The sequence below is a fragment of the Drosophila rhopaloa genome, unplaced genomic scaffold (genome assembly GCF_018152115.1).
Source record: "Drosophila rhopaloa isolate 14029-0021.01 unplaced genomic scaffold, ASM1815211v1 contig_3, whole genome shotgun sequence".
Lineage (NCBI taxonomy): Eukaryota > Metazoa > Arthropoda > Insecta > Diptera > Drosophilidae > Drosophila > Drosophila rhopaloa.
The window spans coordinates 535926-548214 of record NW_025335123.1 but is presented as its reverse complement, the minus strand read 5'-3'; the positions used below and the strand labels follow the sequence as shown (position 1 = coordinate 548214).

Here is a 12289-nt window from a genome sequence, read left to right as displayed (position 1 = left end):
TGGGTGAATTAACATACTGATAGTGCCACGTTGCCAGCGAAGTTAAAAATACCAATTGATTATTATCAATTCAGGTGCCACTAAGTTATCGAGATATGAGCAAAACAAATTTTTTTAAAGCCTAGTATCCACTTCGACGTAAACCGTACGCCAGTCATGAGAGAGAGCGAGAGGCAAACAGCTGGCGTTCACTTTTCGTCGGGCCTTTTTTTCACTTCGGTCTCCTGATCGACGAAAAAAATACCAGAAAATTGCATAGCGTTGCCAGTCTGCGGAAATGAACTTTGGGTGAACCCTAGCGGAAAGATTAAAAAATTTAATCTTTTGGCGTGCGCTTCTCACTGAACATTATAAGAAATGGAGGGAAAAACTCAAAAAACTCACAAAAGTCGATTGCAGGTGTTTACATGTGAGGACAAAATAACATTAATACTATCTGGGGTGCCTCTTGTCAGAGCAAAATGTTTTTTAGGTCCAGAATGTACGAAAAAACACAATAAAAGTGCAGCTATGAACTTTAAATTAGCAAATAATTATCATAAAATTAAAAAAAAAACAACTGTTAAATTTAAATTGTATTGTTTTTTAACTTCTTTGTACAGCGGCAGACTTGTCTTGCCAAGGTATTTGATAATATCTTTTAAAGGCTCTTTCCCGCAAATACGATATTTGAATCTTAACTGCTTGTCAACAAACCCAGCTGATTGTCAGTACGACCGTAGCACGCTTAAATCCGATGAACTCTCGAAATTTTGGTCACACTGGAAAGATTAAAGTTTTTACGCTAGCATACTCGTTTGTCGATCTGGATACTAGGCTTTATTCTTGACAGAGTAAATTGGAACATTCACTACGAAAATTTAAAAATAAATGGCCGGTAACTTTTTAAAAAGGAAGGCGCCAAATCAAAAAATGTTGCTTATACTCGTAATAATTAATTAATTACTGCTCCATCCGTGTGGCAGCATTAAGAGTTGCTCCACTCTTTCCTAGGCGCATACCGTACTCACAACATGGAGCAAAATACCTTGGAGAACGAGAGTATGTCCCCAGACTTATATTTGTGGTTTACAATTTCTAATAAAATATATTTATTGCAGGTACTAGGGAATACTTTTTGAAGGTCTTAGATGTGGACCCCAATGACATGGAAGCCTCTGGAGCGGAAGACAACGCTCAGGCAGCTCTGCGGCCCCCGCAAAGCACGAAAAGGTGGACCACAAGGCCGAGCTTGTGGAGATAACGCTGGAGAAAGGCTGGAGGAGCAGCGAGCGCAGACCGAGATCATGTCATTGAATTGAGCTTGGCTGTCTGCCGTCCTTGACATTAATAGTAAAATAAAATATGAAATTATAATAAAACAAAAAAAAAATCGTATATTAAATGAACTTGATTTGTTACCATTTAGACAATATTGGGCAATAGCTGTTCGTATTTTTTCTGCAGGCTGGCAGGGTGGCAAAAATCTGCAGACATATTAGTTTGATTTGGTTGTTCGCCTAAACTCCTGCAATCGACTTCTGCGAGTTTTTTGAGTTGAGGAAAATCGAAAAAACCCGCAGAAGTCGTTTGCAGGAGTTTACACGTGAGGACAAAATAACATTACTGCTATCTGGGGTGCCTCTATTCTTTCCGATTTTAATTTAATTCAACCCGAAATTCTATAATATTTAAATATTACCAAATCCCAGGACAAAATTGTTTTCCGATTGTTTCTATGTTCTGACTTATATACTACCTGCAATAGAAAGGCAACTTTTAAGAAAGTTTCAAGCAGATAGCTTTAAAACTGAGGGACCAGTTTGCGTAGAAACGGACGAACGGACAGACAAACATGGGTAGATCGACTCTCTCTGTTTGTAAAGTTAGGAAGTTGGGATTTTTTATGGGTTTTATTTTTGGCCAATCAATTCGACCTACCAATTTCGAAAGGATCGGCTATATCCTACAGCTGCCATATAACTGAACGATCGGAAATTATGACATTTGGTGTTTGTAAAGTAAGGAAGTTGGGATTTTCTATGGGTTTTATTCTTGGCCAATTAATCCGACCTATCAAATTTTATAAGGATTGGCAGACTATATCCTATAGCTGCCGAAACGATTTTAAAATTAGGAAGTTTGTATTTTTTTGAGTATTAAGCATGCATCCTATGAATATTTTTGGAGAATATAATTTACAGAATATTTTTGGAGAATATAATTTACAGAATATACTGCAGGGGTATATCAACTTCGGCTCCGCCCGAATTTTGCTTTTCTTTCTTGTTAAAAATAATATTCATTTTTAAACGTATAATTAGTAAACAAATTGCTTATAATATTCTAACGATAGTCTTTGAGCTTTGACATTGGCATCTTTTGACTTTGCAACTTAATCGCAAGATCAAATTGCTGCACTTTTTTCAAAATTTGAATTCAAAGCGACTAGTAGGTTGTCACTCGCATGTCGGTGAATAATGTACAAAAGAATCAGGCTATTACAACGTATATACAACTAGATATCTATATTGTAATGAGGAGATCTGCTTTTTAATGTAAAGTAAATGGCGTACAATACAGTCGTAAAGTAACTTAACTAAAGGCATTACAAATAGAAACAGCTGTGGACCGAACGCACGCATTTGCATCCGCAGCCTAGTCAATATGCTGTACATGGAGTGAATGCTAAGGAATAGCTCTCGAACTCGGTGCAGATCAATCCGTAATTACTTCTGGTTGGCCAAGTGGGCAGGCAGACGCTTGCGGGTTCTATTGGCCACGCAGGATACATCCAGGTTGCCCTGAAGGGGGTGACTTGGATTGGCCATGGTCCTGCGACGCAGTGTCATTCCGTTGGAGCGACTTGTGACGGCCCCCGGCGACATGGAGCGCAAGAAGCGCCTGCCTGCAGGCTGAGCAGTTGGCGAAGGAGACCCGCGGCGCTTCTTGGGCTCATGCTCCTTCTCTTTATCTTCGTCATTTTTCTTCTCGGCATCGGTTGTTGTTTCCTTTTGTCCTGCTTCAGGCATCCTGGCTGGCATTGTGCGCCTCGGGCGAGTGGAACGCTGAGTGGGAGCAGCGGAGTTGGAAGAGGAGCAGCCAGCGGAGTCCTCGTTGTCTGGCTTGGTGTTTTCCTGGTTTTTCAGAGCCTGCAGTCTGGAACTGCTGCGACGTGGTTGAGCTCTCGATGTTGATCTGGCTGCTGATCTGCGCCCTGCACGCGGACGTGGAATTTCTTCAAAGCCAGACAATGCTGTTGCTAATGATCCAATCACTGCTCGTGATGAGCGATCCAAAAAAGCCCTAGATCGGCGTCCAGGAGGGATTGCTGTAGAACTTTCTACTGCACTCAATTCGGATCCCGCTGACGATGAAACCACATCTTCAGCCAGCCCTCTGCCAACAACTGGCGTGACTGGTGAGCGATTGGTCGAGACTGATAGCAGTGACGCCGCTTCAGAGGCGCTTGCGACCACCCGGCGGAACAAATCCTCGTCGTCCTCGGTCTCGGTGTCGGAATCATCCCTGTCGGAGTTGGTTATGCGTGTGTGGATCACTTGCAACTGCGCATATATGGTAATGGTCTCGGTGCTGCTGAAGGCGCTGGACAACGAGGACTCGTCGCCGGGCGAGACGACTGAGCAGACAGCGCAGACGTAGCTTCCATCGGTGACTTTGCAGTTGATATGCACTGGATTGGAGCCGCAGTGGGTGCAGTACAGCAGCGTAGTGACATCGCCGGTTCGCCCTTCAGCTACTGTGCAGTTAACGGCGGTGCAGGTTTGGTCACGATGGAATTGCTCTGCAAAGGCATCCGGTTCAGTCTCCCAGACGGCGTCACTGGGAAAACAGATAATGGTTAGTAAAAGGGAACTAATGGCTGCAACCTCCTAAAACGTACTGGTTCGGCACCGAAATGCCCATCAGGGCCACGTTAAGAAACACGTCCGAGTTGTTGCACAAGGGGCATTTGAAGAAATAGCCGGCCGTGTTGGCGTAGGCCTGCAGGCAGTTGCGGTGGTACCAGCCGTTCCGACAGCACGGCGATTGAATCATGGTCACTACGCTGAAGCGACAGCCTGCTGCGACCAGCAGGTCCTGGCAGATGACACAGTGCTCCGTGGCCGACGACGGACGTTGGCGATAATTGGGCACGTGCAAGTTGCAGTAGGACCTGTACGTGTCGCGGAACTGATTCAGCGCCAGATTCTCCACTCCGCACTTGGTGTGGAATGTGCGCCGGCAGCCGGACTCGCAGCAGCCGATGTTGGCGCCGCCGCGGTGGCAATAGCAGCAGGAGAGCAGCCGGCAGCGCCTCGCCTCCGCCAGGATGTCCTCCTTGAGGAAGCTCAGGATGCCGTTGCGCTCGTTGCCGCGCTGGATGAGATTGGAGCTCAGATACTGGAGGGGATTTCAAGATGGTTAAGGCCGACACAAAAGGGGACTTTACCGGGAATCTCTGGAATTCGGTTCACCTACCAGACAGTTGTGGTGCACCATCATTTCTTCCTGCTGGTGGATGACCCCGAAGGCTATCTCGTCATCCTCGCTGCTGCGGCACAACACGCACCTCGACATGGTGGAAGTGTTCCGGTTCACGCGACCTCCTTTCTCAAAATTTCCTTTAAAAAATTACAAGCTCGGAAAATTCCTGAGGCTGAAGAGCGTTGTTGCGCGCTAATATCAAAAAAAAAATCGGGGGCAACCCTAGCGACACCAGCGTTGCCGGACGTTCAACGTCCAGCAGAGCCGCTGCAATTTAAGTTTCGGAAAATTCGTTCAGAGAAATGTGTTTTCGCCATTAATAGGGTTTTTGAGGCTCGCTTTCAGTAGGCTTTAAGCTGAACGGAATTTCACAATTCGAAGTAAGCTTGCCATTAAAACAAGAAAACGGGCAAAGTTAATTAATTCTTAATTCTTACCTTTTTATTTGTTGTCTGGTTTTGGTTAGTGACTGTTTAGCTAGTTTAAGCTATTGTGTGCTTTTTTCTTTTAATTATCAATTGAACTCGTTATCCGATTTTTTAGACACTGCGAACTTGACTGCTCACCAAGACTCCTTTTTTGCAATTGACCTAACTTCTTGAAGTTTGACCTGTCAAATAATTGTGAGATGGACTAGATCTCAAAACGAAATCGATTCATCGATGCACTTGCAAATGTAATATTTGGGGTTGGTGGAGATAATACATATGAAAAATAAGAACGGATAAAAGTAGAAAAACCAATTATATTTCAATTTATAAATGTATTATTTACGTTATTAGAAGGGCAGTTTAAGGCCTTTTTTCTGCATCAACGGATAAATTTCGCATAATTCGTCTAAAAGAATTTATGTTTAGGATATACATGAAAAATATGTATAATCTGTGAATCACCACTTAGAATGCTACATTTAATTAAAAATACTTTTGCCATAAAACAATTTAAGTGCTTTCCAATGTGAACGCCAAAAAAAACGCGTATTTTCTTAGGAACAATTGCATATAAGTAATCAATGTTTTTTTTTCCTCATATTTATTTATTTATTTATGTATTTTTAAAACAAATTCATTTTCTGCTGGTGATCTAAAACATAAAATTGAAAAGTTTAGTCATACATATGTAAACTCATCTCTATGAGAAATGTCTGATGCCGTGGAGAGTAAAAACACCTGTTTCTAAGCTTTAAAGCAAATGTTATTTTAAGTTTGAATCAAAATATAAAAACTTGGTGTTTCGGACAATAGCCATGAATATAATGAACATTTTATGCGTTTAAAGTATCGAAATATACAACAGCCAAACTTCTATTTTTCCAACCTGTCGCATTGGAGTGTCCTCATAAATAATAATATTAATTGCCTTGTAGATTACTTCGATTTAAAATATGGCTTAAAATATCATCGTAACGGCTGTATTCGTGCGCATAAGAGCATCCTGTACAGGAACGTAACTAAAAGTGGAAACGCATCGTTTAGCTGAAAACGCAAAGTACAATTCCAAAAATGAATATTGCATGGGTCCTTGTCGGCTTTTTTAGATGGTGTTTCAGTGGGAGCACTAGTTTCACATCTGGCAAAATTCCCAGCTGTTCCACAGGGATGTCAAATATGTGTATTAAGACCCATTTCCGCAGAACACCATAAGTGGAATTGTCCAACAGGTTTTGCCGTGCTATAAATGTGTCAGTTGATCCTAGATGGTGGATTGACGTTCCTAATATCCAAGTCGTACAGAGAACATAAAAGTGGAGTGGTTGGGATTTTAAATAGATTTGAAACTCGTATTCCCACAGAGCCACTATTCACCATTCCAAAATAAACAAACTGCAGTCAACAGTGAAGGTGGCTTTTAGACTCTACCAAACTGTTTTAAAAATACCTTTTTCTGATAATTACATATACCCTTGCAGAGGGTATTATAATTTTTGTCAGAAGTTTGTAACGCAGTGAAGGAGACGTTTCCGCCCATATAAAGTATATATGTATATTCTTGATCAGGATCAATAGGGAAGTCGTCTGTCCGTCTGTTTCAATACCGTTTGTGAGCTCAGTTTAAAAGCCAGCGATCTAAAACTTTCACAGTCGTCCTAAAACATGTGTACGCAGATCAAGTTTGAAAACCGCCCCGATCGGATGGCTATATCCTATAGCTCACATAGGAACAATCGGATATATATTTCGTCCAGTGTGTAAGCTATTGACACACATTTTTCCAAGTCTTATTTATTTATGCATATCTTGATCAGGGTGAAAGAGCTCGCCGATCGGACGTCTATATCTTATAGTTTTTTTTTTTTATATTTATATTTTTCTATTTTTATATGACATTTTTGCAGTATAAAACATTTGACATGAAACTATGCAAATCTAGTTTATTTATGTATACCTTATTCCTTTCGCTACTTTTTCAATTTGAGCAATTTCGGCAAAGTCTGCAAGGGTATTAAAACTTCGGCTTGCCGAAGTTAGCTTCCGTCCTCGTTTTTTTTATTAAATGCTATGAGACAATGGTTCAAAGATTATCTAAACTGTGAAATAAATGCGTACACCCCACGATTCTTACTACGTCTCCGGCTCATATTAATATTGAACGGCATGCGAATTTAAATTATTTGGCGCCAAGATTTTAGTGTTGTACAGGACAATAATGGCTTAAATTAGAAGGCAATTAAATTCTCAGTTTAAAGAGTCTAAAACCGACCATAGAGCGTAGTACTCAAATCCGTTTGTCAGCAATGAGAGAGAGCGAGAGGCCAATTCAAGTTATTCTTGGATACTCAACATTTTCGATTAATTTAAATTGCTTAGGCTGTTTGGTTTTCTGTTTGGCAACAAACCCATCTGATTGGCAGTAAGACGACAGTTTTTCGATCTGAGTACTAGGTTTGAAACATCGATCTAAATGTAAAAAAATGTTGCTGAGATAAATAGCAAGTGTTGCTCTTGTTTCAAAGTAGGTATGGTCGCAAATTTTATGATTTAACAAAATTGTATTTTATTCCTATTTTGTCCATGTGTGAAATCTATCTATACAAATAAAAAAATGTTGTAAGTGCATTTGTTCTTCGTTTTTTTTTGGTTAAGTGGTGGAGCTGCGGTTATTAAATTCAGTGCAAAATTCATTTAGTTTTTACATATTTATGCCATAGGAAACTGAATGACCGAAGTGCAGATAATTGGAGTTTCGCCCAAGGTTGCTGATCATATTTATATGCAGTTCCCTATCAAATTTAGAAGAAGGATCAGCTGTTAGACACCCGAGTATGCCAATTGTAGACAGGATTATCGAGTTAAGCAATCGATAGGTAACTGGATAGAAAAGTCGACTGCAGAGTGGATGGCGCCTTATAAATTTATTTGAACCAGCAGTTTACAGTTGGAATCCTCCAGACTGGTGGCAACGCCACCACTTATCGAGAAATAAACAAAACAAAACAAATTTTTGTGGCTGCAACAAGTGTATTTAAAATAAGTTTTTACTATTATTTTATACAATAATGTCGCTACCTCGGCTGAACACGCTGATAAAACTGACTTCCAAATCTGCAGGTAGTTACTATATCGTCCGTTAGGACAAAATTGTGACCCCCGGGTCCAAGATCTGAGTTCGGTTCAAAGTCCGAATGCCGGTGAGCTTTATGAAATCCATATCGCATAAAATTCCATTTCCGCCAGCCATCCGCGCCATCCAGATGCCGCCCAGGAGAAACCTGTCGGCCTTGCCGGAATCCGGACCCGCTGGCCACTTCAAGACCCTGGCCGTCAGCTCGCCCAAGCCGTTCGTCTTTCATGTGGAGCTCCATCGGCCTAGCCAGCTCAATGCCATTAATAGGCAGATGTGGATGTGGGTTTAGTGACTACCCCGAACTTGATTCCCCGTTACAAACCCGCCTTTCGTTTCCAGGGAGATCAAGGAGTGCATCGACGGGCTGGCCATCAACCCCGACTGCCGGGCGATCGTCTTGTCCGCAGCCGGCAAGCACTTCACCGCTGGCATCGACTTGAATGACATGATGAGCCTAGGCCAAATCCTAGCTGAGACCGACGACTACGCCCGCAAGGGCGTTGTCATGGAACGCATGATCAAGCTGTACCAGGACTCGATCAGCAGCCTGGAGCTGTGCCCCAAGCCGGTGATCACGGCGGTGCACAAGGCGTGCATTGGCGCCGGCGTGGACCTGATCACCGCCTCCGACATCCGCTACTCCACCGAGGACGCCTTCTTCCAGGTGAAAGAGGTGGACATTGGCATGGCCGCCGATGTGGGCACTCTGCAGCGTCTGCCCAAGGCCGTGGGCAGTCAGTCGTTGGCCCGTGAGTTGTGCTTCACCGGTCGGCGCTTCGAGGCAGCTGAGGCCCACACCTCGGGCCTGGTGAGTCGCCTCTTCCCGGACAAGGAGTCCCTGCTGAGCGGAGCCCTGGCCTTGGCCGAGCTCATCGCCAGCAAGAGTCCTATCGCCGTGAAGACCACCAAGGAGAACATGACCTACTCACTGGAGCACACCAACCAGGAGGGATTGGACCACATTGTAGGTGTACTCCTCTTTTCACATTTGGATCAGATTCTTCAGATTTCTTCACTGTTAGAAGCTACTAAGTACTAAGTATCTTTTGACATTCAGAAATCCAAGCCCTACTTTTACGACCCAAGTCTTTCTCTATCGCATTTAGAAAAAATGAATCAAGACCGTGGTTAAAAATGTTGAAGAACATAAGAGTCCTACGAATTTGATATAAAAAGATAATCATATTTATATGCAGTTACCCTAAAAAAAAAATAAGTATATTCATATATACCATCTCAAAACAAATTCTTGAAAGCCAGCATTCCAAATTCATCTATCAATACTTTACGTACATCTCAACAAAACCTTTGATCCCTTCCAGCGCCTGCTTAATAAGCTGAACTTGCTATCGGAGGACTTTGCCCAGGCCGTGGCCGCCCAGTTGACCAAGGACGAGAAGCCCGTATTTGCCAAGCTGTGATCTGGAGGAGATAGAAAACGAATGGCGGGGAGTCGAATTTCAAATGTATTCGCCATGTATGCACTTATAAATACACCAGCTGCCTTTACTTTAGAACTCAGACTGGCGCGAAATTATTCACGCCGGAGTAGTGAAGGAAGCACCGACTTATGACTAGGAATTTTGTGATCCTCACTCGCTGGAAGGCCTCACAACGAAGCGGAGGCGCCAGAGTCACTCCCCCGCTGCTGACACAGCTCCTGCAGTGCGCGCGGATCCTTCACGCAGGCGTCCGTGAGGACCTCCACCTGGCCGTGCTCGTTGATAAGCAGATCGTCTTCGATGCGGATGCCGATGCCCCGGAACTCGGGCGGCACATCGCCGCAGTCCTGGCCAATATAAATGCCCGGCTCGACGGTGAACACCATGCCGGGCACGAGGCGCGTGTTGCGCGGCACATGCGGCGTGTCGTGCACGTCCATACCCAGGTAGTGGGAGACGTGGTGCGGACAGAAGCGGTACCCCTGCCCGGCCAGCTCCTTGTAGTCACTTACGGACTTAGCTACCAGCCCGATCTCCTGCAAGTACTTGCCCAGCTTGTAGCAGGTGGTTTCGAACAGCTGGTCGAGTGTCTCGCCGCCCGGCTTCATCACGGTGGCAATGATCTCTGCCTGCAACTGGTGCAGCATCTCGTAGAGCGTGCGCTGCGGCTCCGTGAACTGTCCGCTAGCCGGCCAGGTGCGCGTGATGTCGCTGGTGTAGCCGCCGTACTCGCAGCCGGCGTCCATTAGCACTAGATCTTGCGGACCCAGCAGCTGGCTGTTGCTCACATAATGGATCACCGTGGCGTTTTGCCCGGCGGCGACTACGGGCGGATAAGCCAAGTAGCTGGCGTTGCGCATGCGACACTTATAGTCTATGGACGCGAACAGGTGGTGCTCCGATTGTCCTGGCCGCGACTCTGCCATCACCTCGTTGAAGGAGCGGGCGGCTATGTCGCAGGTGCGCCGCATTAGCTGCATCTCGGCTCGGGACTTGAGCAGCCGCATGGCCTCTAGGAAAGTGTAGGCGGGCAGTAGCGGACGCTGCTCCACGCCGCTCAGGCACAGCATGTTCTCCGCCAGCGACGGCAGATCGGAGTTCTTCTGGTCAAACCAAATGTGGGGTTTAAGGGCGCCAGACCTCTTGGCTAGCACCGTCTCCAGCTCGCCCAGCGGATGGGCTTCTGTGACGCCGAAGAGCGGCACTGCCAGCTCTGGCCCAGTGCGCGGTCCATCCCAGAGTTCCGCATGAGGGTCCTTGGGTCGCATAAACAGCTCGGACTGCACGTTCTGCGCCTCGTCGATGGTCAGCAGGAGCACGGCGTCCGGCTCCAGGCAGCCAGTGAGGTAGTAGAAGTCCGAGTTCTGCCGGAACACATAGGGGATCTTGCCGCTCATGTATTTTTTGGAGGCGGCACCCAGGACCAGCTGTGAAGGAAGTGGTTAACGGGTTTCGGGGTTTCTGGTAGGAAATAGTGGGCTCACCATGTGGCTGGGGCTTGAGTGGCCGTTAAACTCTCCTCCAAAGCTGCGCGCATAGGCGCGAATATTCTGCATCAGCTGCGCCCGCCGCTCCTTAAACTCTGCTAGCTCCACACCCGGAACCAACTCATCCGGCCGGATGAGGTGCGGATGCGAGACGCTGGTGGGCTGGCCTAGGTTGCCCCTCTGCTGGCGCAGAATCTGAGCAACGCCACGCACCTCGGCCGCATTTATCGTGACAGTGGAGTTGAGACTTCCGGATGAGCTCGTGGTTTGCTTCCTACATCGTTGTGGCCAAAGGCATGTGGAGATGGCTGCGCTGCGGTGGGCTTTCGGTGCGATTAGGCGGTCAAGGCGCCTCAGGGCGTTCATCGTGCTTCTGGTTCCTTGACTTGCCGCTCAAAATCCACAAATTTCCCACATAAGAACCGGAAAAACTGACAAAAACAATAACAATCCGGAATAAAAACAAAAGCGAAATGTTCAGGGTTGCCAGACGTCGGCGAGAAAGTGTCCCGCCGATTGACAGGCGCTGTAATCGATTTCTATTGAGCTTTAAAAATATATCGCGTCAAAAATTAATAATATATTCAAATATAAACGACCAAGATTATGGTTTAATAAAAAGCTAATTACATAAAAATAAGTAATTAGTTAAATTAATTAATTATTTGAATTAGTTGTAAAAGAAGGGTTATAACTATAAATATAAGTACGTTTTGCAGCAACGCGTGGTAACCAGCTAAAAGGTCATCAAAACAATGCGCAGTTTTGTTTTCAGACTTTTAAGTCGTTTTAAATTTAACATTTAATTTAATTAATTTAACAGTTTTGTCGGAGAGCGCCATCACTTGCCGGAAGATCCCATATGGGGCTTATAATTTTATATGCCCTCTTCCCACAGAGCTCCATCCACCATCCACCATCCGTTGAACGGATGGTCCATAAGGTTTTGCCGTTCCGAAAATTCCCAGTTAGTTCCCCATCCAAATTTGACGGACTTCTTTATGCGATATTTAGGCGATGTTTTTTTGGTGCAACTCTGAGTTCTTCTTCTTGACAGTGGAAATTGGAACATTCACTACGAAAATTTAAAAAAAAATAATGGCGGGTAACTTTTGAAAAAGGAAGGCGCCAAATCAAAAAATGCTGTTTATACTTGTAATAATTAATTAATTACTGCTCCATCCGTGTGGCAGCATTAGGTGTTGCTCCACTCTTTCCTAGGCGCATACCTTACTCACAACATTAAGCAGAACATTTAAAATGAAATAAAATATGAAATTATAATAAAACAAAAAACAAACATTTATATATAATGAACTTGATTTGTTA

At 44.6% G+C, this 12289-nt stretch overlaps 3 protein-coding genes across 3 annotated transcripts; 1 reads left to right on the top strand and 2 right to left on the bottom strand.

The window, feature by feature from the left end:
* Nucleotides 1-2480: 2480 nt before the first annotated feature.
* On the bottom strand, nt 2481-4777 carry LOC108047735. Its single transcript, XM_017128057.2, has 3 exons — nt 4462-4777; nt 3884-4383; nt 2481-3822 (listed from the first exon to the last, which is right to left on the bottom strand). The coding sequence occupies exons 1-3, from the start codon at nt 4558-4560 to the stop codon at nt 2709-2711; spliced, it is 1713 nt and encodes a 570-aa protein (XP_016983546.1). The 5' UTR covers nt 4561-4777; the 3' UTR covers nt 2481-2708.
* A 3062-nt stretch (nt 4778-7839) lies between these two features.
* Nucleotides 7840-9552, top strand: LOC108047733 (delta(3,5)-Delta(2,4)-dienoyl-CoA isomerase, mitochondrial). The gene is made up of 4 exons (XM_017128055.2): nt 7840-8015; nt 8142-8310; nt 8371-8995; nt 9354-9552. Exons 1-4 carry the CDS (start codon nt 7964-7966, stop codon nt 9450-9452), a joined length of 945 nt encoding a protein of 314 aa, XP_016983544.2. The 5' UTR covers nt 7840-7963; the 3' UTR covers nt 9453-9552.
* On the bottom strand, nt 9475-11451 carry LOC108047732 (xaa-Pro aminopeptidase 3). Its single transcript, XM_017128054.2, has 2 exons — nt 10958-11451; nt 9475-10900 (listed from the first exon to the last, which is right to left on the bottom strand). The coding sequence occupies exons 1-2, from the start codon at nt 11324-11326 to the stop codon at nt 9641-9643; spliced, it is 1629 nt and encodes a 542-aa protein (XP_016983543.2). The 5' UTR covers nt 11327-11451; the 3' UTR covers nt 9475-9640.
* Between the last annotated feature and the right edge of the window lie 838 nt (nt 11452-12289).